The sequence below is a fragment of the Anopheles cruzii genome, chromosome 3, assembly GCF_943734635.1.
Source record: "Anopheles cruzii chromosome 3, idAnoCruzAS_RS32_06, whole genome shotgun sequence".
In the NCBI taxonomy this organism is placed as follows: domain Eukaryota; kingdom Metazoa; phylum Arthropoda; class Insecta; order Diptera; family Culicidae; genus Anopheles; species Anopheles cruzii.
The window spans coordinates 51,553,207-51,575,826 of record NC_069145.1 but is presented as its reverse complement, the minus strand read 5'-3'; the positions used below and the strand labels follow the sequence as shown (position 1 = coordinate 51,575,826).

The 22,620-nt window shown below is 44.6% G+C and overlaps 1 protein-coding gene across 1 annotated transcript; it reads right to left on the bottom strand.

Annotated features, from left to right (window-relative positions):
• Positions 1-386: 386 nt before the first annotated feature.
• LOC128271607 (anoctamin-8) lies at positions 387-21,958 on the bottom strand. The gene is made up of 23 exons (XM_053009199.1): positions 21,837-21,958; positions 20,543-20,934; positions 15,406-15,516; positions 15,184-15,325; positions 14,756-14,927; positions 14,510-14,591; positions 11,965-12,081; positions 11,689-11,819; positions 11,362-11,523; positions 11,102-11,257; positions 9,260-9,395; positions 9,040-9,170; positions 8,611-8,928; positions 6,742-6,897; positions 6,255-6,661; positions 5,874-6,108; positions 4,906-5,000; positions 3,721-3,828; positions 3,005-3,230; positions 2,437-2,550; positions 785-932; positions 585-718; positions 387-518 (listed from the first exon to the last, which is right to left on the bottom strand). Exons 2-23 carry the CDS (start codon positions 20,712-20,714, stop codon positions 387-389), a joined length of 3,585 nt encoding a protein of 1,194 aa, XP_052865159.1. The 5' UTR covers positions 20,715-20,934; positions 21,837-21,958.
• Positions 21,959-22,620: the final 662 nt, after the last annotated feature.

Genomic DNA, 22,620 nt, shown 5'->3' with positions numbered 1-22,620 from the left:
GTATCCCAGCTACACGCCATTCGAAACTATGAGTTGCGTATTCATCGCTTCAATTAGCTTGGGTGAAGTGTTAAAAATATATTAGCAAAACAATGTTGGCCAATAGTCCCTATAATTGTGGAGAATGGTTCTTTGTCGTTTCTCGTTGACGTGTAGTTTATCGTTGTAATGTTTGTTTTTGCAATCCAAACTAAACCATCCGGCGGAGTTCACTTAAAGCAACTTTACTTTACTAAGCATGCTTTGCAACATTGTAGACTCGATAGAACACTATTTAAAGGGATGAAAGGATACCACACTGCCCTTTGCCAGTCAGTTTGTATCGGTAACAACGTATATTTGTAAAATAATGCTGATTGGGTAAATTTGGTTTGCTGCAGGATGCTTTAGGTGTGGCCGTTATTGTGGCCAGAACCGCTTCCGTGATTGCGTTGGCTCAGCACGTCGTCCACCTGAATGAGCTGCTCGATTGGTATGAGCGAAAGTTCTCCACCGGGTGGCGGCGCTGGAAGGGCCTCCTGTAAAACGCCGAAGGAATAAGTTATTACGCTCTTTTTCAAAGTTGTCCCACAAACCCCGCTCACCAATGCTTCGAGAGCCATTTTTTCCGCTCGCTTAGCTCGTTGCTCCTTCAGTTTTAGTGAAAAGATTGCCACCGATCGAGCGCGTTTCACTAGGCTTTGCTTCAACCGTGACTTCTTGGCCGCCAGTTCGGCGGCTGAGTTTAGGAAAAGAGTTTTTGAATCAAGACTCGGCGTGGTGTGTTCTTATCGGTGATCCTTACCTTTCGCTTCTTCTTCGGTGGGAGCCTTTACCGACGGCGCGCTGTTGCTGGTGCCAGGCTGCGGCTCGTTGGGTTTGATGGCTACATTCGTCCACGATGGCGCTGGTTTCAGTAGCTCCGAATCTGAGCCGGTCGCCAGCTCCTGTTGCTGTAATGAGACGTAGCATACCACGGTTTGATTCCACACGCTTGCAACCATTCTACCACACACCTAACAGTGACCATCAACGAGCGAATGAATGCAGAAGGAAACATAGATTTTTTGTAGCATCAGCGAATACTAAAGTTCTAATATACGGTTATACGGTTTTGAGCTTGCGTGAAGGTAACATTTATAGGGTACACTGATAGATCCTCTACATATATGTTACCAAAATATCTACACAGCACCTGAACCAATGGCACAACATTGAAGATTGATCGAAGATCGTGATCCCATTGTACGATGTGATTGTTAAACACAAAAATACGAAACAAACCGAAAAGAATATTATGTTGGGAAAGTTAAACGAAAAAGACAAACTGTAAACACAAAGTGCACAGAAAACGGAACAATTAGGTGAGGATATTTTGAGTTACTGGCGTAATGAGTGCTATTAACATAAACTTTTGTTTTCACCACACGACTATATTGAAATGATTCATTCTGATAAATACAATATATAGGAATTGCTACTCATTTCAATCGACTGGCCAGACATTCATGCTGCCAACGCAACGAAAACTAGGCGAAAAACAATAAAAACGAACACAATGGTAATGTTTGATTGCGGTGGCGTCAAGCTGAATCCACATTTGCTGTGTTAAAGTCCATTCCAAGGCGTTATGTGCACCCAACGATATTATGAATATGCTGCCAGGAGTTTACACCAAGTGTTTTTTTTGTCTGCTTTGAACCGGAGGCATTTACCAAACTGTTCCATTACACCTTACAGGATACACAAATGGTTAAAGCTCTTCAGCACGGAATTAGTTCACTAAAAGGAATGATGCTATTTTTTAACGTTATTTGCCTCTTTTTTGCATTTGTTCTGCTGTATATTTGAGAAATGTTTTTTTTTCGTATCGCTCTACAGCTTTCATCTTGTTCTTGCGGCTATCGTAACCTTTCGAATGGTGTGATCTTGCACGTCAATGGCCATCAAACTATATTTATGCGTATCTACAGCTTTAAATAAATGTACATCGAATTTACTCTTCTAGGAACTTTGCGCTTTGAAATAGCCCGGAACGAATATGAACCGATGCACTAGAGAGGAGGAGCAGCTAAGTTAGATACACAGCAAATCAGCTTCCCAAACTCTACATATTCGCGTAGGAACCGTTGTTGAGAAAGCAAAACCTCCAACTAGACCCCGCAAATCGCATTCATTTCAGTTTTCCAATCTGGGACCACAAACCATACGAATGGAACAATTTCCGGGATCCGATCCGGGGCTAAACGGGACAGTTTTGCTTTCTTTCGAACCGTCGGGCGTTGGGTTTGTGGCTCTTGGGGAGCCGCGTTGCTTGAACAACAGTAGCGGCGGCGGAGGCGGCAGTAACAGCAAAAGTGGTGAGTATTTTATGGTGAGCAACAGCAATAGGACTCGTTGCGAATCCTGATTCGCATCACACACAAATAGAAAGGAAAGGACACACACGCTACCAACCTTCGCTACAATGCAATCAGTACTTCTGTGAATGATGGAAGGATCGGCCGCCTTCAGGCGTTTGGCCCACTCGGCCCCTCCGCTCGGGCCAATCGTGAGATGGTGCTCGGTGTGCTAAGCGGGTTGTGCCCGGACGCGCCACGGCCGCAAAAGTGCAACAAAATGTACCCGCGCACACACGCGCGCACGTGAAATCATAGGAAAAACAAGTACAAATGTCTCGCAGGAATGGTGTTGTTGGTTGGATGATGGCGCGGAAAAATGTGATTCACCGCGCGCGCGGTCCGATGCCGATCGATCAGCAAAGGATGCCCCCGGATATATGTGTGGAATTTTGAAACACAAAATCAAGTACACCAATGTCGCGACGGTCGCGATCGATCGGAAGGCGATCGTCGGAAGGTGGCGTTACGCAATGGACAAAACCGGTGAATGAATGAAGCAAAGGACAACCGTTGGGTTGGGTGGGAAAAATCGGCAATAGAACAATGAAGAAAAAACAAGAATTCACACGATTAGCAAACGACTGGCCGTGGGGCGCGTTGGCACTAACCTTCAGGCGACCCACCTCAATGTTGGGCATCCACTCCTTGGAGCGCTGCCGCGGCCGGAACGGTGGTATTTCGGCAATCCGCGGCGGTGACGGGTTGGCGGACGGTGGCATCTGGATGGCCTGCGGGCTCTGGCTGCCGACGGGCGAGTGCATCGTCGAGTGTGCCTGCTTGCGGTGGAACGGTGGAATCTCTGGTATTTGTATCGGTTTCGAGGCGACGCGGATGCCTTGCGAGGGTTCACTGTTGGGGTCGCACCAAAATATCGAACACAGAACACAGACAGAATTAGAACCGAAAGGCTCCGTTCCGGACCATCGCAATCGATCGCTAAAGGGGTAGTGTAGCGGGGAGTAAAGGATTCTAGAGGGAGTGGTTCTTTTTGGACATTCGTGTTTGGGATTTCGGGGGTTTGATGCTAGCTTAGTCTAGTGTCTAGAAAGCGGAAGGAAGTAGAAAGTATTTTGAATGTGTTTTCAAACATATCATTAGCCAGATTTGAGACGAAAGCGCGTGGAGCTACCGAAAGGTTGAAGAGGAATTGAATTTTGAGTGTGTAGAAAGGACAGCAGCCTAGAGCCGCCGACAAATCGTTCCGATGCTCCACCAAACGGTGTGATAAGATAAGGGGTAAGCCAATCACCGTGAAGAAAGTACCATCCAATGCAGAGACATGCACACACATACAGCTAGGGGGGGAAGAGAACAAACCGTTATGTTGAACAAACCGTACCCAAGGTTGATGCTTCGCTTATCGTAAATACTACAGCTGTGCTTCATCGTCTGTCCTCGAAAGGGCGGAATGTCGGCGAGCGTAATGCTTGGCTGCTTTACACATGCACTATTTGGTACGTGAATGGTGGATTGTTTTTTGTTTTGTTTGGTTTTGGTTTTGGTTTGGTTTTCGTTAGCGTTGGTTAGCGAAAAGGAGAGAAAAATAACGTTCAAGAAAGAGAAATAGATCGAGAAAAAACGTGTGTGTAAAGCGCACTGCAAAGTTCGCAAAGTTCAGAAGGCTAAAGAATATGCTACGCGGCAAACAAAACGAAGGCACGAAGTAGGCACTACAAACAGGCAACAGATGCACACGAATGGTAAGGCGAAACAGGAAGCACGCTGCAAGGCTACTATGATGGACGCAGCAACCCGTTGTGCATTCGTTCCATTTGCGGCGGCGTGCAGTAGGCGATGCATTCCCCCGGGCGCTCTGTTTCGGGGCCTCATCAAGCAAAGGAATCGCGCACGGCCAAAAGCGTGGTGTGAGCGTGTGGAAAGGACACCCGGTATCGCGGGGTAGGTCGGGTGCTCGGGTGCTTTTGGTGTCAGCCGAGATATTCGCCTGGCCTGGCACAACGAATTGGTCGGAGCCGGCCTTGGAATGCAACAAACCTTCGGCGGACGCGAGTGATTTGGGGGGAAGTGCACTGGATTGGGGCATTCTTTCGGCCGTTCCGTATCCGCTCCACACTGCTGGTGATCCAATCGGGCCAAATCACCGGTCGTTTTGAATGTTTCCCGCCTCGGTACACTAGCGACTGACTCGAGCCGATCTGCTCGGTGGTGGTACCATCGGCCAACGTCGTAGTGGATACACCGGTCAAGACCCAGACCCAGCACACCGCATCGTGCATGCGAGTAAACGAAAATACAATTTGCGAATACGAATGTACCATAAATGGGTTTCATAAATAAAATTCGAACCTCACTGGTGAGGCACAAATGAAGCGTACATAAAACCGAATAGACGAAGCCAATGCAATAAAAGCAAACAATGGTAATACGCGCTTGAACACACGAGAAAACAAACTACAAACACACACACACACGCGCACAGCGAAACAGACAACAGTAACAATAGACAACAGTTGCAGCAATGAAGAGTGAAGAGTGTGTTGTTAGAAAGTTTTCGATATCATACCCTGAGCTCGTTTGTGTTGAGTCTAATGCAACGGTTTGTGCTGACTGACCACTAAGAGGAGAGTCTTGGAGAGGTCGTAATAATACTGTGCTTGTCTGGATAGGGATTTCCGAGTTTGTTTGTTAGAATTGGGTTAAACAAATTATCGTAATTATATAGTGTATCCAACGGTTAGTCGGTTGAATTTGATTTTAACGGCGGGGGTCATTCAGGTGTTTTTGTAGCAGTTTTTAATGGATGGTCGGAACAACAAACGAAAACGATGGAAGAAGAAAATATGTAAGAGTGGCATAAGTTGGTACTTGGTAAGCATTTACACAGGGACCTGATAGCTAGATGAGGGGGTTAGTTTTAGTTACAAATATTAGAAAGCAAACTAAGGCCAAAGGAAAAGTAAACGAATTATTATCAAAATTGTTGCCTGCGAAGTCGTTTCGAATGGAACTGATAGGTTTGGTTTCCTATGTACAGGTGTAGCTATAAAGGAACACAATTCCGATTTGTAACTGAATTCGAAGCCCTACAGTGCTAACGCACATTGGATTTGAAAGACCGCAAATTGTATCACTTTTCTTTCCGTTGTTTAGCGCCGCAAATACTGTTAATAGCCATGACCGTCGCGATGTAAGCAAAGAAGCACTAAAATCCAAAGGTATAAAGTTACGCAGTAGGCTATTGTAGTAGAGAGCATTGCAATACAATTTGAAGTTTGTGTTTAAACTGTTGAAAGCGCTCGATAGCTTCAGAATTGTGTCCCTCTTCCTGTGGCTCGCAAAGCTGCCAAATAGAGCAGGATGAAGTCTAGGAAACATACTCAAACGTTGTAGATTTAGTAAAAGGAGCAACGAAATTTCCGTACATAGAATGTGTCGCACAGCGTTAGAGAGATTGATACAAACAGAGTGAGCCAGGTAGAGTGAGACTGAGCGAGAAGGCACCGGATTTCGGCCACCCTCCCTGTGTACTACCTGAGAGATCGGCGAATCTGGCGAAATGTCCCGCGTGTCCATGGCGAAGATCTCCATATTGTCACAGCTATGCTGTGTATCCTTTTGCGGTTGCTGCTGCGGTTGTGCCAGCGACAGCTGCTGCTGCTGCTGCTGCTGAGTGCTGAGGTTGTCCAGCTTGGAGGTCGCACTGGTTAGCGCGGTCCGTTCTAGCTCACTATCTTGGGTGTTGTCGTGACTAGGAGATATGTGAAATCTTTTAGAACCAGGGCAGAAGGCAAAACAACTAACGGTTAGAAACTCGTGCGTGCACCGCAATAAGGGGCTGGGCCAAGGGTGCCCCCGGTGCATCGTAGCATTGCCTTCTAAACTTGTGTACACTAGTTGTAATGTCCCAATTACCTGCCCACCGACTGTTCGGTTTTGTCGAAGATGTCTTGATTGCTGTTAAAGTCCTGCTCGTGGTGCGAGATGGAAGTGGACGATGGCGGCGATGGCGGTGTCTGGCGAGGCGATGGCCCCTTGCACTGCATCTCCCGGCGGCAGTGCTCCGCACGGGCTATTTCGGCCGCTAGCCACGAAGGCAGCTCGGGCAGAAGCCACGTCAGGGCGGATCTTAGCCCCAGCATGACATGCTCCAGCGCCACGATCAGGATCACCGTTTGGGTAGACGTTAGGCCAGGCCACAGGCGGGACACCTGGCCGGACAACCCGATCAGGGCACAGTTGACGATGACGGCCGCCAGCCCGAGCATACCGAGTGCGTTCTGCCAGGTGCCAATGTTTGCCACCCGTTGGCCAAAGGGACGCTGCAGATCATGTAGAATAGACAGAGAGAGCGATTAGTACACTTTGCAAAGTTCCCACGATCCGACAGACTTGACATTACCTGATGGACGTGGGCCAGCTTGAAGGCATCGGATCGTATCTCCAACAGATTGTTCGCCAGGGCACACAGACCGGCCAGGGGAAAGGCAGCCGAGAAGAGCACGACGTACCCCATTTGTACCAACATCTCCAAGTGGTCCGAGAAGGTTCCATCGTACTGCAAGAAGAAATAGAAGTGTGGTTTCATGAAATTACATTTTTGTCGGAAAAAATTGGATTCGATGCAAAAAACGAAGTTCATCGTGTTAGGGCCCGCTATGTTCAGCCTAGTTATTTTGTGGTGCGAAAGTTGTCGTAGACGTTAGTTAAGAGGCAGACAAAATATAAAGTAAGTAAGTAAGTAAGTAAGTAAAGTAAGTAACATACTAGGCTGTTCATTAAGTTTTGACGTTCGATACCTTAGGGCGCAGCTACGAGCCAAATTTCTTTTTTGTCATATTGGTACACTTTTCATATGAACGTATGTGAAGTTTCATTTAAATCGGTCACCTAATTGTTATTTTACAAGCCATTTAGTATTGACGTGTCACAGTATTTTTTACAATGTAAAAAATCAATGTATCGTGCAGTGATTTCATTTTTATTTTTGAAAGGTTTATCAACGAATATTGAAAATGTATAAGGACTCTCTGCCTTCAATTAGGTGATTAAAAGAGGGGATTCTGAGTTTAAACATGGTCGTAGTAGCCTTTAAGACGATCAATGTCAAAAACGTTAAAAAACAGACACAACATCGGAAATCGTAAAACAATACAGGATATCGTTTTCGAAAATCGTCCAATCACTGATAGAAATTAAGTACAAGACCTACCCAACTTATTGAACAGTATAACCAATATTTTGACAGAAGTTTTGGGTTCCTGAAAGCTGTTTGCAAAATTGGTGCCGCATTCGTTAAAAAGCCATTCGAATGCATCTTTCTTGACAACATTTAAAGCTTTTTCGATAGGATAAAGTGGATTTTGTGCATCGAATCATCACTATGGATGAGATTTGGGTCTATCACTATGATCCTGAATCAAAACAAGAGTCTAAGGAGTTGTTTGAACCTATTTCTTCGGTTCCGAAACGAGTTCGTCCAGAAATTGCCGAAAAAGTTGTTAGCATCAGTTTTGTGGGATGCGAATGGAATTTTGCTACCGGATTGCTTGCAAACTGGTAAAACAATAAATTTTGATTATTTTTGTAACATTTTGGAGCAACTGAAAGCGAAAATTCGTGAAAAAAGACTCGGTTTGCAGAAGAAAAACATCGTCTTTCATCAGGGCAACGCACCCTGTCAGAAGAACATTTCGATAATGGCAAAAATCCATGAATTAAAGTTCGAATCGTACAGCTGTAAAAAATACTGTGACATGTCGATAGTAAATAGCTTGTAAAAAAAGTAAGTGACCGATTGAAATGAAACTTCACATACGTTCATATGAAGAGTGTACCAACATACCAAACAAAAATTAGGCGCGTAGTAGGGCTTTTTGGTATCGACGCAAAAAACTTTATACACAGCCTAGTAGAACAACAATTTAAAACAAAACGTACACACGTATTCTCTACAAACCGGGCCCAGTCCATTATTCCAAGATTAAAAATAAATACTTTAACACGATTTAGTCTTGGGTTGGTAACATGTGAAAAAGAAAACGTTATTTAAGCCAACCCAAACCGAAACGGTGTGCGTGGTATATTTTTACCTCACAAAAAGCAGAGGATTGAAGCAAACGCGAATATTGCGCCATAGCGGACGGCACGGCGAGGAATGGTGTGAAAAATTAATCACGACTGACGACCGGGTAGTATCATCGTGCCGGGCGCCACCAACATACGATGGGCGTAAGTAATCAAATCGATTCAGCCGAAGCCAACTTTTTACCTTGTACAGGGAGCTTTCTATTTCCGCCTGGCCAATCGATCGCTTCGGGGTGCTGCTGGGCGCCGCATACTCCGATGCCGTCCCCTTCCCATCGCCCAGCGGCTTGCTATCGGTTCCAGACGCGCCGGCGGTCGTCGAAGTGGAGACGGCACTGCTGGAGGTCGTCCCTATCGCCGGCGGCATTTCCTGCGTTGGACTGAGGGCTCCCCACATTTTGAAGCTCAACTTTGCCAGACGCCACTGCTCCACCAGATAGGGCCACGCCGACTCCCGCAGGTTGCCGATGATTTGACGCGAAATTAGCAGTCCGGCCAGTTGCTACCGGTGACAAAGATGACGCGGTAAGAAGAATGGTGTACGAGTTAGCCATAAAACAAGAAACGAGACCCAGCGAGGCGAATGCAAACTTTTATGTCGAACTGTCCTCACCTCCTTGAGCTTGTCCTGGTCGCGCAGATAGAAGGCGATGTAGAATAGTGACAGAAAACTGTTGACGAACTGGAACAGGGCCACCTTGGCGATGAGATGATTCTCGTACTTCGACTGCAGCCGGTAGTTCTCTGTGCGGGAAGCAATCGGGGTTTGGGAACAATAAATCGAATCAATACTGGGGCGCACCTTTCGGGGACGCGCTCTCGGACGCGGTTACCTCTGTCGTTCAGCCAGACGGCGAGCTTGTAGTACGCTTCGTCCATTAGTGTAATGGCGCCGGCCAGCAGGACCTTCGGTATCACGCTCAGACAGCTGAACACGCCTTGCTCCGGAAGCTTGGCGTCCCACCAATCCTGTGGCACCGACACCGAGGGGGGCCAGGCCGGGTAGCGAACGCCGGGTTCAGGATGGAGTGAGCGAGACAATTCAGAGAGAGAGAGAGAGAGAGAGGATGGGGGATAGAGCGCCGAGACAGAGAAAGAACGTAAGAAGACAAAGAGTGTTCGATAGAGAGAGGTATGCGATAGTAGACAGGGTAATGATAATATGATTGCAATTGAAACTGCAGTCTGGGATCGCGATTCGCTTGATTTGCGGGTTGAAGTGGCGACAGTGAGCGGTAACATTGGTGTTTTACTTTTCGGAGCCCCAGAGGCCAGCTTTTGTTTGTTTGTGCTACTAAGCCTTGGTACTTTGGCATGGCGTCGTGAAGGCAGTGTGGTATGCGAAGCGAAACATGCCAACTGGTAGATCCTTAAGACGTAAATTCTCAAATTCTCATCAAAATTCACGTGGTTACAAGTATATTTGGAGTCGCTTGAGTGGTTTCTCTACTAAGCTTGTCTACGACCATTCTTTCGTGAAATACAGAAAAATTAACACTGACATCTGTTGAAAATTCGAAAGAGTTTGATTGCAACAGTTTGCAAAAGACAAAGTTTTAGAACTCAAACCGTTTGACCTTTGCCTAAAAGGGAAATTCTTGGCAAAAGTTGCAGACTCTTGAATCTTCACATGTCTGTAGCGACCTCGTCATAGCGACATCTTTTCGAAAAAGTACGCGTATACGAATTCGAGCAGTCGAGCAGCATCGTCGAGCAGTGTATACAAAAAATCGTCAAGTATTCATTGACAAGGTTTTTTCCGCACAATCGGAGATTACTCTAGTTAGTTCATGTGTGACACTCAACGCATTAAGAAGCACTTAACTATATCTCCCGATCATAAAAATAAAAATTAAGAAATATACAAGATTTGTACATGTCTATTTAATTGATTTTGGATGCGCTCAATGAAGCATCATTTAGTAGTTAGTTTGGCTTCAGTTGCCGGAGGTTTCCAAATCGTCGAACTGTACAAACCCTCCCTCAAGAGATGGACTGACGATGGCTCTTTGGAAGAAAGTATATTTTATCAATGTCTACATAAGACAATCTTGTCGACCCACTGTTAAACGCTGTTGGCGTCCAGGGTCAGGATGATGATCCGGTCAGAAACACATGGGTAATGATTCGATTGCACCTTGATAGTCGTATGAGTATATGAACAACGAGAGCATAAGCGCAACATATAATTACGGTTTGGAATTCGGATGGAGTACGCTACGATCGGAAGCATTGTGTAGGATCGGTTAGATAGGGCAAAGTGGGGTGGAAAATTTGGTAGTGAATGTACGAGAAACATAAATTTCAGACCTGAGACACAAGGCACATGCACTCCCACAGGCCAGCACTGCTATATGGTAAGTGTTGATCGAGCCAATCCTGCAAATTAGGAGTAACGAATTGTAATGGGTGTGTATGTTGGCGTTTCTCCGTGTCGATTTAGTAGCTGTTTGATATGGTCCTTGTTTGGCGGAATTCCTTGTACCGAAATGTGAGGATGTCGGGGACAAACCAAACTGGGACTGCGAGGGACATAAAAAGCACATGGACAAACCGACTTCGGTTCGTTGTTGTTGTTGGAGGGACCGGTACCGCTCGGGAAGTGGGAGAATGGTGGCTGTCTGATCGGTCGAGTCGTGGTCGGGGTCCGGGGGCGCGCGCAGCGAACTAAGTACCTGTAGCCTCAGCATCAGGAACATCACAACAAACACCAGCACCAGGCAGAGCGCAATAATTGGAAAACTAACTAGATAACGGAAGGCTCGCCTTTGCCAGGCCGGTGCCTCCCTCGGCTCCAGGCGACCGGTCACGGAACTCTCCTCTAGTGGCCCCTGTGAACGAGAGAGAGAGAGAGAGAGTACAGCATACGGTATGAAAGCGCTAAGCGGAAAGACGGAACGAAACACCGAAACGATGGAGGAACTCCAGTAATCACCTTGTAGAGCGGCCTTGGAGGTTCCAGTAGTTCGGGCGGTGTCGAGAGGGTGCCCCAACGGAACGCCAGCTCCACCGAGTAGCGCCGCCACGCTTCCAGATACAGCGACGCCCACGCAACGTTAAACAGTGAGAAGATGACGTGGCCAATGTCCTGCGCCGTCTGCCAGGACGATAAACAAACGCGTCAAACAGGCCGCCGTTCAACGGCACCTTGTCTCGACCCTCAACCCTCAATCGATCGAGTAATTTGTGTAATTTCCTTTTTAGCATTGTATCGATTTTTGGTGCGGCGCTTAATTTTAAACTGGTCCCGCACCACACTTACCTGTCCTCGACCCCAAAGCCCCGCGTACAGGATAGTTCCCAGTACGGCCGGTACGCAAAGGGCGCAGGTGTAGTGTCCAAGCCACGCAAAGTATAGGGCTACCTTCACGCCAAAGTATGTCGCTATGTCGTCTGGAGAATCTCGCAACAAAAAAACGGGACTAGTTAGGAACAATTGCGATGGTCCGGAACATTGGGAACCACTTTCTGGTGCAGTTCCATATAATGTTCCGAAAGCTTTAAGTTTCATATAAACACACTGAATGGTGGCCTTTACCTAGGGGTTGCGGTGCGAAGATCTTTCGTACCCAGCTTGACTGGAGATGCTGCAAGGCGGTGGTTTCGTGCAGAGGAAACACCTGTGTTATTAGGCCCAGCTCCTGCCAGGCAGCCACTGAAACGGTGCAAAGGAGGAGCGGTATTATGTACCATGTATGCTAGAATTAAAAACGGGCCCACAAATCCCAAGATAACACCACATTCACATAGAATTTTTTGCACACGTACCCGTTAAACTAATGGATGGAGCAATTGTATACTAGGTCTATACGTTGAGAATCGGAACTTTTTTAACACACACAAAATGTTTATAAAATTTTAATGCGATTTTCTATTTTATTCAAAGTAGGTGCCATCGCTAGCTATACATTTCTCCTATCTTTCTGCTAAATCATGCATTCCCAGACGAAAGAATTCTTCGACTTTTTAAGTAAACTAATTAGTCATCAAATTTCTGGTCATTTCGAGTTCCTCGTAGAAAAACAAAGGGCTGCTCAACCAATACGTGTCCCATCGATGAAAAAGAATGATATTCGGAAAGAACCAAGTCTGGTGAATAACGCGGAGAGGGATTGCAGCTCCCATCCAAGTGATTTGATAGTATCTTGAAACAGTTTTGTTTTATGGGGCGCCTGGTGCTTGTTGCCACGGGCCACCAGGCGCCTCCATTTTAGAAAACAGGAACGGCTTTTTGGTCGTTTTCGATCAATGCATGGTTCAAATTGAACATTTGTTGTCAGTAGCGATCGGAATTAACGTTTTCATCAAGTTGTAGGAGCTTGTGAAACACCACACCTTTCTGTCCCATCCGAAAGTCCGTTTTTGGAGTCCTTGGACACTTTTTTTTGTAAAGCCAAAATCGCCATTTTGATTTTTTTTAAACCACTTAAAGCACTGCGATCTTCCAAACACAAGTCCCGACAAGCAGTTGGTGCGATTCCGAAGCAGTTTTCTTCAAGAGGAGCAGAAAAATTAGAATCCCCACAAAACGTCATTTTCAGGCACAAAAGTTGACATGGTCTAACCCTTTCAAAGATGGGTTGCACACCGAAATAATTTATTTTTCGACCTGAAATCATTTACCTGATGTCAAAACAAGGTAATGATGAAGGTACAGCAAAATTGGGAAGTTCCAATCGGCAGGTACAGCCATCTTTTTAACAGTTCACATCTCAACGTATAGACCTAGTAATAACTATGGATTTCTTTATCATATTGCACGATTAGGATTAGGCTTCTCAGTGAGTCTGCTAGATAATGGACCACCTTAAACCTTAAAGACTCTTTTCGTTAGAACAGAATTCGATCTAATCGTCGCTTTTTGGCACAGTCTATGTGTCGTGCTAAAAACACACCTTTCAAGAAGGTCGAATAACAATGACACACCATAAAACACACTCGTGGGTGATGGTAAAAACCATAAACACTAATCACAACGGTACGAACGCCCTTTGTCTCTGCGATGTCTCCAAGAAAAGTGTCGCTCGAGCTGTCATAATGTTTTATCGATTAGCACTAATTAGTCTGTTTTCCCGTTTACCTCGCCGCTTGTTGGACAGTTTCGTTCTTGAACGATGTTGCGATAACCGTGAGAGCCCTGGAGGCACCTAGACTAGTTGCAAACAAAAACTTGTTCAACAAGTTGTTCAGTTTTGAGCGGTTCCATTTTTTTCCCGTCATAGTTTCTGTCTATTGCGCTCTGCATGGGCTCAGGGTTGCTCTATTTAACGTTCGGCTTGTTGCGCGTCCACCTCACAGGGGGATGGGTGCGGAAAGTAGGTCGAATATTATCATTATCACCCTTTACTGCAACATACTCTTTGCCAACATGCGAGTGGGAAAAAGCTCGTCACCGTTACTGTTCGGCTGATGAACACTAATGAACGAAGCTATTGATACTATGCTAATACTAATATGTTGCGAAAAATGCAAAAAGAGAATAACGCCTGTATCGCGGTTTGTGGGCCACAGAGTGGAAAGTCAAATAAGAGCCCTCCAACTAAAGAGCGTTGTGCTCGAAGAGTACCTAAGCTCGGAAGGGCCAAAGGGCACCCTTTAACACTGACACTAGCATCCCAACATCCTAACGAAGCCGCGTATAGGTTGAGCAAACAAAATCTTCCTGACATGTCGTCCAAGTACGACATTACGATAAAGCATGATCAATAAACACACACACACACTAGACGTTGACGGCGCGTTTTGTCCAGAGGTCAGTCCAGGGACTCGGGGGCGCCGTGAAAGCTCGAGTGGCAGGAAAGTGGCGGCCGAGCCCAAATAAGTTGTTGACTCCTGGCGTCTTCAGTGGGAACGTTTTTTTTCTGTATGCCCCACCAGAAGGACCGATGGGATTGTTGGACCCAAATAAGGATAAGACCGCCACAAGCAAGGTTTTATGGTCCAGATGCTACTTTACTCCAGATTACAACTGGCGAAAGATTACAATGATGAACGTGGCAATGGTGATAGGATTACCAGCAGCGGGCTGAAAGAGAGCTGGTAACGGTTTATCATCTCCCCATGCACCACCACACAGCACCTACCTATACTCTGTCCCTCCTCGACCTCGGCTCGGCCTTGGAGAGCCTTCAGATCCGCCGTGCCAGCGCGCAGTCCTTGAAGTACCTGAAATAGATTGAAAAGAGCGTGATGGATGGTGATGAAAACGAAAAAGATTACTGAAAAGACAAAATCGATCACAAGGCAAGCCCTGGACTGGTGACACCGTGCACCAGGACCACCACGCAGACACACTCTCGGGAAGTATGGAACGGATGAGGTGAGCTCACCTGTAACACCAGCCACTGGCGTTCTTGCGAGCTGAAAAGGCTGTTCGCACCTTCGCTGTCCTTGGTTTGGGCGAAGCAATGGCTTTCTCGCTTGGTGAACTCCTTTAGTGCTCCGCCAAGATCGTGCCGTAACCGTTTGGGCAAGCGGGCATCCTCGGCGGCTTTGAATAATCTAGCAACAAAGACGGCAAAAAGGGGGTAAGACAGTGCCAGGTGTCATCGGGAGTTGTATTAAACTGAACGGCACTATGTTTCAATAAAATTTCGATTTCGTTCAGACACGTTTTATGTGCATCCGTTGGGCCCCCCCTTTGGACGGTCCCCATTTATGAGGTCTAAATTGTCTGCTGTTTCTTCAAACCTTTCTTTAAGGCATCCTTCGGAAGGGTTTGAAATATGCACAGAACAAGTCATAAGAAGTTGCTTACACATTCATTGGCGCTGTGATGTAGAACGCCGTTCGTTTGGTACTCTCGTGCGCTCGTAGCATTGCCGAAAGCCCCAAACCCTCCGGTGGGTTCGCTTTGATTCTGGTCAGCAACCATCGTAGGGCATCATCGGGAGTGTCTTCTGTTTGGAATTGAAATACAGAAACGGCTGTACCTCACTGACCGGCTGCCCACAGGTTTTCCAGCGCCAATTCTATTTACCTGGGAACTCAATCACCACATCGCATTGGGTCGGTATTTTGTTCAACCATAACCGTCGGGGCGTCATCAGGTGTCCGGCGCAAGGCACACGTCTTCGGATTAATCTGGAAGCTGCAAAGAGGGACGAAGATGTAAGAGATGCGGAGAAAAGCTTACCAAAGGCCAGTGGATGACCAATTGCATTATTTCGAGGGTCGAAGTGGCAAAGCGATTATTGTCGTTTTAGTCGCGACAGATCGTCACAAAATTAGAATCTTGATTGGCGCAGAGGAGTGTTTTTTTTAGTATTTGGCAGCATCAAACCTCTTAGAGAATTTATTTTTATTTATTAATTTTGGAACGTACAGAGCCGAGAAACCGATGAATCAGTGCCGCGTGGACGGATGATCAACGGACGAGCCACATCTTAAAAATTTAAATTTTAACAATATTTTGTTCAAATATGTTGTTTTATTATGAGCACCATTTGACAAAACCAACAACAGAATTAATTAATTTAATGAGGTAGAATAGTGAAAATTTGTTCAGTTAGATGCTGTGTAGCTATCGTGTGTAAAAACATCAAAACTCAGTTAACTAATGAAACACTACGAATATTGACCCAAGCTACTGGAAAACTGAAACATAAAACGACAAAAGCTCAAGGGTTTTTTGTCCCTGCTGACTTCGAGCAAACAAATGCGAATGTCGGCTGAATCAAGTTGCTCAGTAGAAAGGTGTTCTAGAGTCTCAACATCTACTTTTTCTAATTTAAGGTTGGGGAAAAAGAAATCCTTTATTTTCTCGGTAGATGGCTTTACTGACCGATACCTCGTGAAGTATCGATCGTACAGTTTCAAACAGTTTATGCTTGTCTTAAACCAGACCCGTCGTCGAAAATGTCGATAAGATTACAGAAATAATCGAAGCTGATCGGCATGTTAGAAATCATAGCATCGCCCACCAGCTAAAGATCAACCATCAAACCGTTTAAGGAATTTGCGCAAAGTTGGAATGGAAATACAACAAAATTGTGCACATTCGACGCATATATGCATATTTTTGCAAAATCGGATCATCGGAAACATCTCAAATAAAGTTTTGAAATTCACGCAAAAATAACGTATTTTTCGCCAACCTAATTTGTACAAAATGCATGTACGACGAAAGACGGCTTAATAAATAAACATTCTTTTAACATAAACTTAATATCACACTTGGATAAATGGTTCAAAACTAGCGAAGGCAAATTCGCTGAGTAGGAAAAAATCTTCAACAGAATCATTATTTATGCCTCAGACATAGAAATAGCTATTTTGTTTTTTGCAGCAAAGCAGAATATGGAGCTTCGTATGAAAATCAAGATCCATTACAGCAAATCACAATCGAGAAAATTTCGGTACCACGGTAGACAATTTTGTCAAATTGAGGTGTAATTGCAATAAAAAGTTGCCACATTTTACTTTGAGATTGGTCGTATTGCGATGCGTATAGTTCCCTCTTAGGATCTTTTCTATATCTTTTGAGCTGGAACGCAATCTACATGATGAATCGAAACTTTAGTTAAAATCGAATATCTCGTTGCGCGATCGGAATAATGTCAAACAAGTTTTGCGGTAAGTTGAATATGACTGAGAAATACCATCTGATGCGGTACGCACCATCGTTATACCCTTTTCAGTTTAGGTTATTTCAGATTCTCATGGCACGAGTGTGGTACGTGTTGCTGGCGTACCTGTTGGTCTGTGGAAATCTTAGCAACTAACATCGAACGCCATACACGGCGGAAAATTGAATCCACTCACAATTGCGATTATTATTTCATACAAATCAATTTGAAGCCGAGCCACGGATTTGAGACGAAGGCGGTCGTACTTGTTGCGAATGCACTACACCCGAAAACAGCTCGATAAACCTTGGCAGTGATGGGCAGCAGCTAATTAGATAACCGAAACGGAACAACTGGACTAAAATGGATCAAGCTCGCCCGTGAATGTGAGAGTTGTTTTGTGGGCCAAAGTATTTCTATCTCAGCAACAGTTTACCATCACAAAATGGTACATGAAAAGCAGCTACGTCTGCATCAATCTTTGGAACACAGGCAATTGCTACTGCTAGCAACAACAAGGATCGGTATTGAGTTTATTCGATTAGATTAAGTTCATGTAGTTTGTTCAAGATTGTCGATGATTAAGTTTATGAAAATACAATACAAATAATTTGATTTAACTTAACAGACTTGACTAAAACAGATAACTAAATGAGATAACAGACTGTGGCAGTTTTGCAACAAATATCACAAACAATGAGACGCTTTGAATTCAATCCTTTCTATTCCTTTTCAATATGCGTGCAAGCCACATTTAATGTTAAATTCATCACCAAATTTATATAACCGTAACTTTTATTATTTAGATCACTCATTTTAAACTCTATTTAATTTAATGATTTGTATTTTTGATGATTTGGTTTTTTTCAATAATCAAAAATAGGTTGATGTCATAAAAAATTTTTGATGTTGAATTCACATCAAATAAAATTATGCCGTATTCATTTATAAATAATTCATTAATTTTATAATTCATAAAATTATGCCAGCAAACCATTGCCAGAAACTTACACGAATCAAAATAAAGGACGCTTCGTTCGGGTTGAAAGTACACATTTAACAATGCCGGCAAACAATCAGCTTTGCGTATGCCTGCTCCATTGCCCTGCCCTACAGTGAGGCCTTACAGATGAGGAGCTCTCTAGATATCCGAAAACTTCAAATCGCTTCAAAATCTAATGCATACAATGTTTGATCAATGATCAATTTGTCCCGACATTTCCTTGACAGCACGCAATTCGCTGCCACTCCAACACCACAACCAGGCAGTTTGCTATTTCTGGCGTTGCATTGGTTGTGTTTTAGCTCTAGAATCATTGCTTAAGGCGTTTGTCTAACGAGTGACACTTTTGTTTCCATGGCCCATTAAAGTCCGAGCATCGATACTAATTTTAAATGCTACGAAATTTCTTTTACATAGTGTTATATTTGATTGTTTTATTATTTTTAAATTTGCCTTTAAGTTACGCTACATCGTAAATTTCGTTCCCCACAATGTTGAATTTTGTGCATAAAACAAACGTTCATTAGTAGAAAAATGTTACTCCGACGTACATCGACGTTCAACGTAAAATCGATCAGAATCGGAGCCGATAATTGGATGCTTTAAAAGCAAATCAACTTTTTTAAATTTTCGATGTATACGATTGGATATTTTGAATTTAAAATTGAATACTTATATAAAATATGAACATTTTCGATATTTTATTCTCAATTTACAGTTGGTATTTCGGAAAGTATATTTTGTACTATGTGTCATATAGAAATGTAGAATGAAAGTGGCAATGGCCCATAAAATGACTCGACAACATTTCTCAATCAATTTTATGCGCACCAGTTTGTCACTCCAAACTGCCATTTATAGTACTCAGCCAGCCATGCGCCAGCTCGAACTGAAACGCGTTTGGTTTGAATTTTTGATGAGCTGATCGGAAAGGTTTTTTTGTAAAAGCGGCGAAGTGAATTTCAATTCAAAAACATTTCCACACTCAAAATCGTAAACACTTATTGCCGGCAAAGAAACGTGAGTGTTATTAATTTTGCATGAGAAAATGGAGTGAACAATCGCATTTAACTTCAAGTTGCTTTCCATTATGTGCAAAAGCTTACCGAAGGAATAAAAACTCTTTATGATTTTTTGTATAATCCATTATGATTTGACAAACGTGTTATTCTCTGCCGTAACACGTCCGCAACACGTTGTTTTGTTTGGTCAGAAAAATAACAAAAAAAATTTAATTACGACTCGTTATACGGAAACACATTTTTATCAAAATGTTTACTGTTTTGATGAAAAAATGCATTCATTTTATATTTATGATCGTGTTTCGTGGTGTGCGTATATTGTTGATTTTTTTGTGTTTTAACATTGATAGGGTGAAGGACCGGGCCACCTAATCACTCCGGTCGATCGTTATATTTTTAGGCAAATAATTATGTGTTCCTCGTAATGGGAACACGCCGTCCAGCGGTCCATGGATATTTGAGTTTTTTTTTTCACGTTGGCTCTCTACAGTTAACATAATGACTCTTCAAGGAGGAGGAGAAAAGGCAAGGGTTGGCGGACAGTGGGTGAAAAATGGACCAAACCCGGAATTAAACCGAACCGAACCGAAATTAAACCCCTCGATGTGAGGACGACAATCTGTTTCGGTTGTCCTTTTTTCGTCCGTTGGGGAATAGCAGCCGGCCCGAGGGTGTTGCTATCATTACGGAACTGGGTTCTTTTAGGAATCATTTTTCTTCAACTACAGAACAATCGAATCGAGTGAATTGCGTTGTTATATTTTTAGCTTCCTTCCAGCTCATATCACAATGTTTGAAAAGTTCCATTCGCAACGTAAAGCATAAAGTTCGAAGTATTGTTTCTTAAATTTTATAAAACGGGAAACAGGCAACTCAACTTAAACATCTCAAACAATGCATATCAAATCAGCATAATCAGGAATGGAGGTTTCAAGCCGCCCGAGCCACTATCGTTTACAGTCATTTCAACGAAAAAATAAGGTTCAAAAAATTTTTCACCGTGACAACAACGCTTAAGCACAAGTAAGTTTCGACATCGGTGTCTTTCACTGTCTGTGGTCGTAGCCACCTTCGATGGTGTAACACATGAAATAACTGTAAGGACATGAAATAACTATAGGGCGCCGGCGAAAGCTGCGGTCGGCAAATGATTCTACACGGTACGTTGGACCAAAGTGCAGCGCAAAGGCACACTGCGGTCGGTGCCGTTACATAACAACAAACAGGCGCAACCTAACGGAACGCGAGAACCCAGACTGCCGGAACGGTGATTTCGGGAAAATCGATATCTTTATCACACGCGGCCAACACACACAGATCGCGAAGGTGAAGGAAGCCGAGCTACGCCAAACGGAGATGAGACTTGAATCAATAATGTAAATTATGTCATCGTCCTCGGTGGTGCGTTTCTTCGCGGATGCTGCCGCCGTTTGCGTAAGAAAGTTGTAAGCTTTCGTGACCGAAGGACCTCCCGCGTATGACGTCAGCATTGAAGTCAAGACGGCTTACACCGGCAAAACTTACCGTTTTCGACGCAGGAAATAATTTTCCCTTTTCGCCGTCGCAGGTTCGACTCGAGGTTGCTCTCATCGCCGTAATCCTCGTTGCCGGTGTCTTCCGATTCCTGGTGCACGTCCTCGATGATGCCACTGTCATGAATGTTTTCGTTGGCCAGCAGCAGCGGATGTGGGTCCATATTGGGCCGCCGATTTGCGTTTGATTTTGTTTGTTTCGATTTCTCTTTCTCTCTTCGTATATCTCTCGCTTTTTCTCTCACTCTCGCTTTCTTTCTTTCTATACCGCTCTCGTTTTCTTTCACTTAATGCCTTCTGTTTCACGTGGTCCAGGACGTGACCGGAAACGCGTAACGTAGTTAAAAAATTTACTTTTTCTGCACACCATTTGGGATCATTTTTCTGTTGATGAGACACTTAGAACACTAAGAAAACAGAATTTTTTTAAGCACACGGAACCCGTAGAAAATGCTTATGCAAACACAACACCAACTTTTATGCAACTCACAACGTTCCGGCCCACTTTTAATCCTTTCCATGAACGGGGCGGCTCATGGCCGACTGCCGGATTGCTTAATGTTGATAATATCTAGTAGCCAGGAAACTTTCTCACCTCCTCGACTGAAAAAAACTCCCTTTAGGTAAGGGCTCCCTCTGCACGCAATCATTCGGCTCGGCAACCACACACACACGCACGTATCCGCGAGTTCGCGAACCCATAACTTACCACAAACATCAAGCAGACCGCAGATACCACTACCACTAACCGCACTCTGCATGATTACGCACCATCGCCGCCCAGCAACAATAGCGTGAAGAGCGTGGAAAGTGTGTGCCACTTCACAGACAGATATCCTTGCAGCAGGTCTTACCTCGTGACCTTTCCTGTGGCGCAAGACGCAAATAACGAATCGGCTACGGAACCATACCGTTTAAACATGTTGGGTACGGCAGAAAGATCCGTCTGTTATTTGTTGTGCTACTTTACACTACCAGGCGACTCCATTCTGGTTGTCCGAAATCGACCTGACGAGCTGGTTATTGATGGGTACGAAACACGCATTTCGTAATAAGCGGAACAAACTATAGATGAGATATCCAAGGAACACGGCCTGCTGTCATGGCAGGGCAGGAAATCACAACCACACAACGCCCCATTTTCACCATTCGCTCCAACACAATTCACAATTTTCACCATTCACTCCAACCAACCAACTATTTGTCAGTCAGCCTGTCAGTATATTTGAATTTGTTTGCCATTTGCTTTGACGTTTGGATGCACCTGTCGCAGTGTGTATGCTTACTTAATTGAACCTTTTCCGTTCTCCTCCTTTGTTGGGTGCTTTTTGCTCTCTTTTTACTCCTGTTTCACTTCACATATTTCGGGAAACGCGTCTGGCGCGTGGCCGTCCCGGAAAAACTCTAGATCACGAATGAACAAACTTTCCGAACGGGTCAACACGGAACATAACGCTTTCCGTGGGTGAGTGCCGCCAGTCCCGTTTCGGTTGTATGTGTAGCGTGGTTCTGCGCCGACGCCTCGGGGATGCCGGCTGCAATGGAACGCGTTTTCCGAACAACAATTCCAACTTTGCTTGTCAACAATCGGACACCCACGCTTGCAGCCCATGAACTCACGAGCCACGGAAATTCGGCTCGGCCACGAAAGCACTGAGCGCTGACATAATCACACCTATACACACGCGTGGATGAGTGTGTGATAACAACAAAACTTTCGATATCTGTTTACATATTTTCCTCGGTAGGAAGTGACGGTGGGCCGATGAAAGCGTAAGAGGCGGCAACTGGGGCCCCCCCCCGGTCACAGCATCCTTTTCGCACATGATGTCGGTAAGGGCACTTGGTGATAGTAAAAAAATACTGTGCTCCAATTGCTGTCGCGCGCAACGAGCATTAGTTCTTTATTTCACTTGCTGCGTTTGCGTTATCGCATCAATTCGATTGGCTGCGTGTATGCGTCCGAGGACGTTAAAATTTTTAATAAGTGCTCCTTTTTGGCAAAAATATTTCATCGATAAAGACCTTGCGTGGCAGAGTTTGTAGAAATTCATGTTCCGATTGTATTGT

Excerpts from the sequence above, each read along its gene's own strand:
- LOC128271607 (XM_053009199.1), bottom strand. The coding sequence starts at position 20,714 with ATGGACCCACATCCGCTGCTGCTGGCCAACGAAAACATTCATGACAGT. Across the intron at positions 6,662-6,741 it reads AGCTGGCCCACGTCCATCAG|CGTCCCTTTGGCCAACGGGT; the intron begins GTAATGTCAAGT and ends CATGATCTGCAG. Across the intron at positions 933-2,436 it reads CTGATTGCATTGTAGCGAAG|CAACAGGAGCTGGCGACCGG; the intron begins GTTGGTAGCGTG and ends GTCTCATTACAG.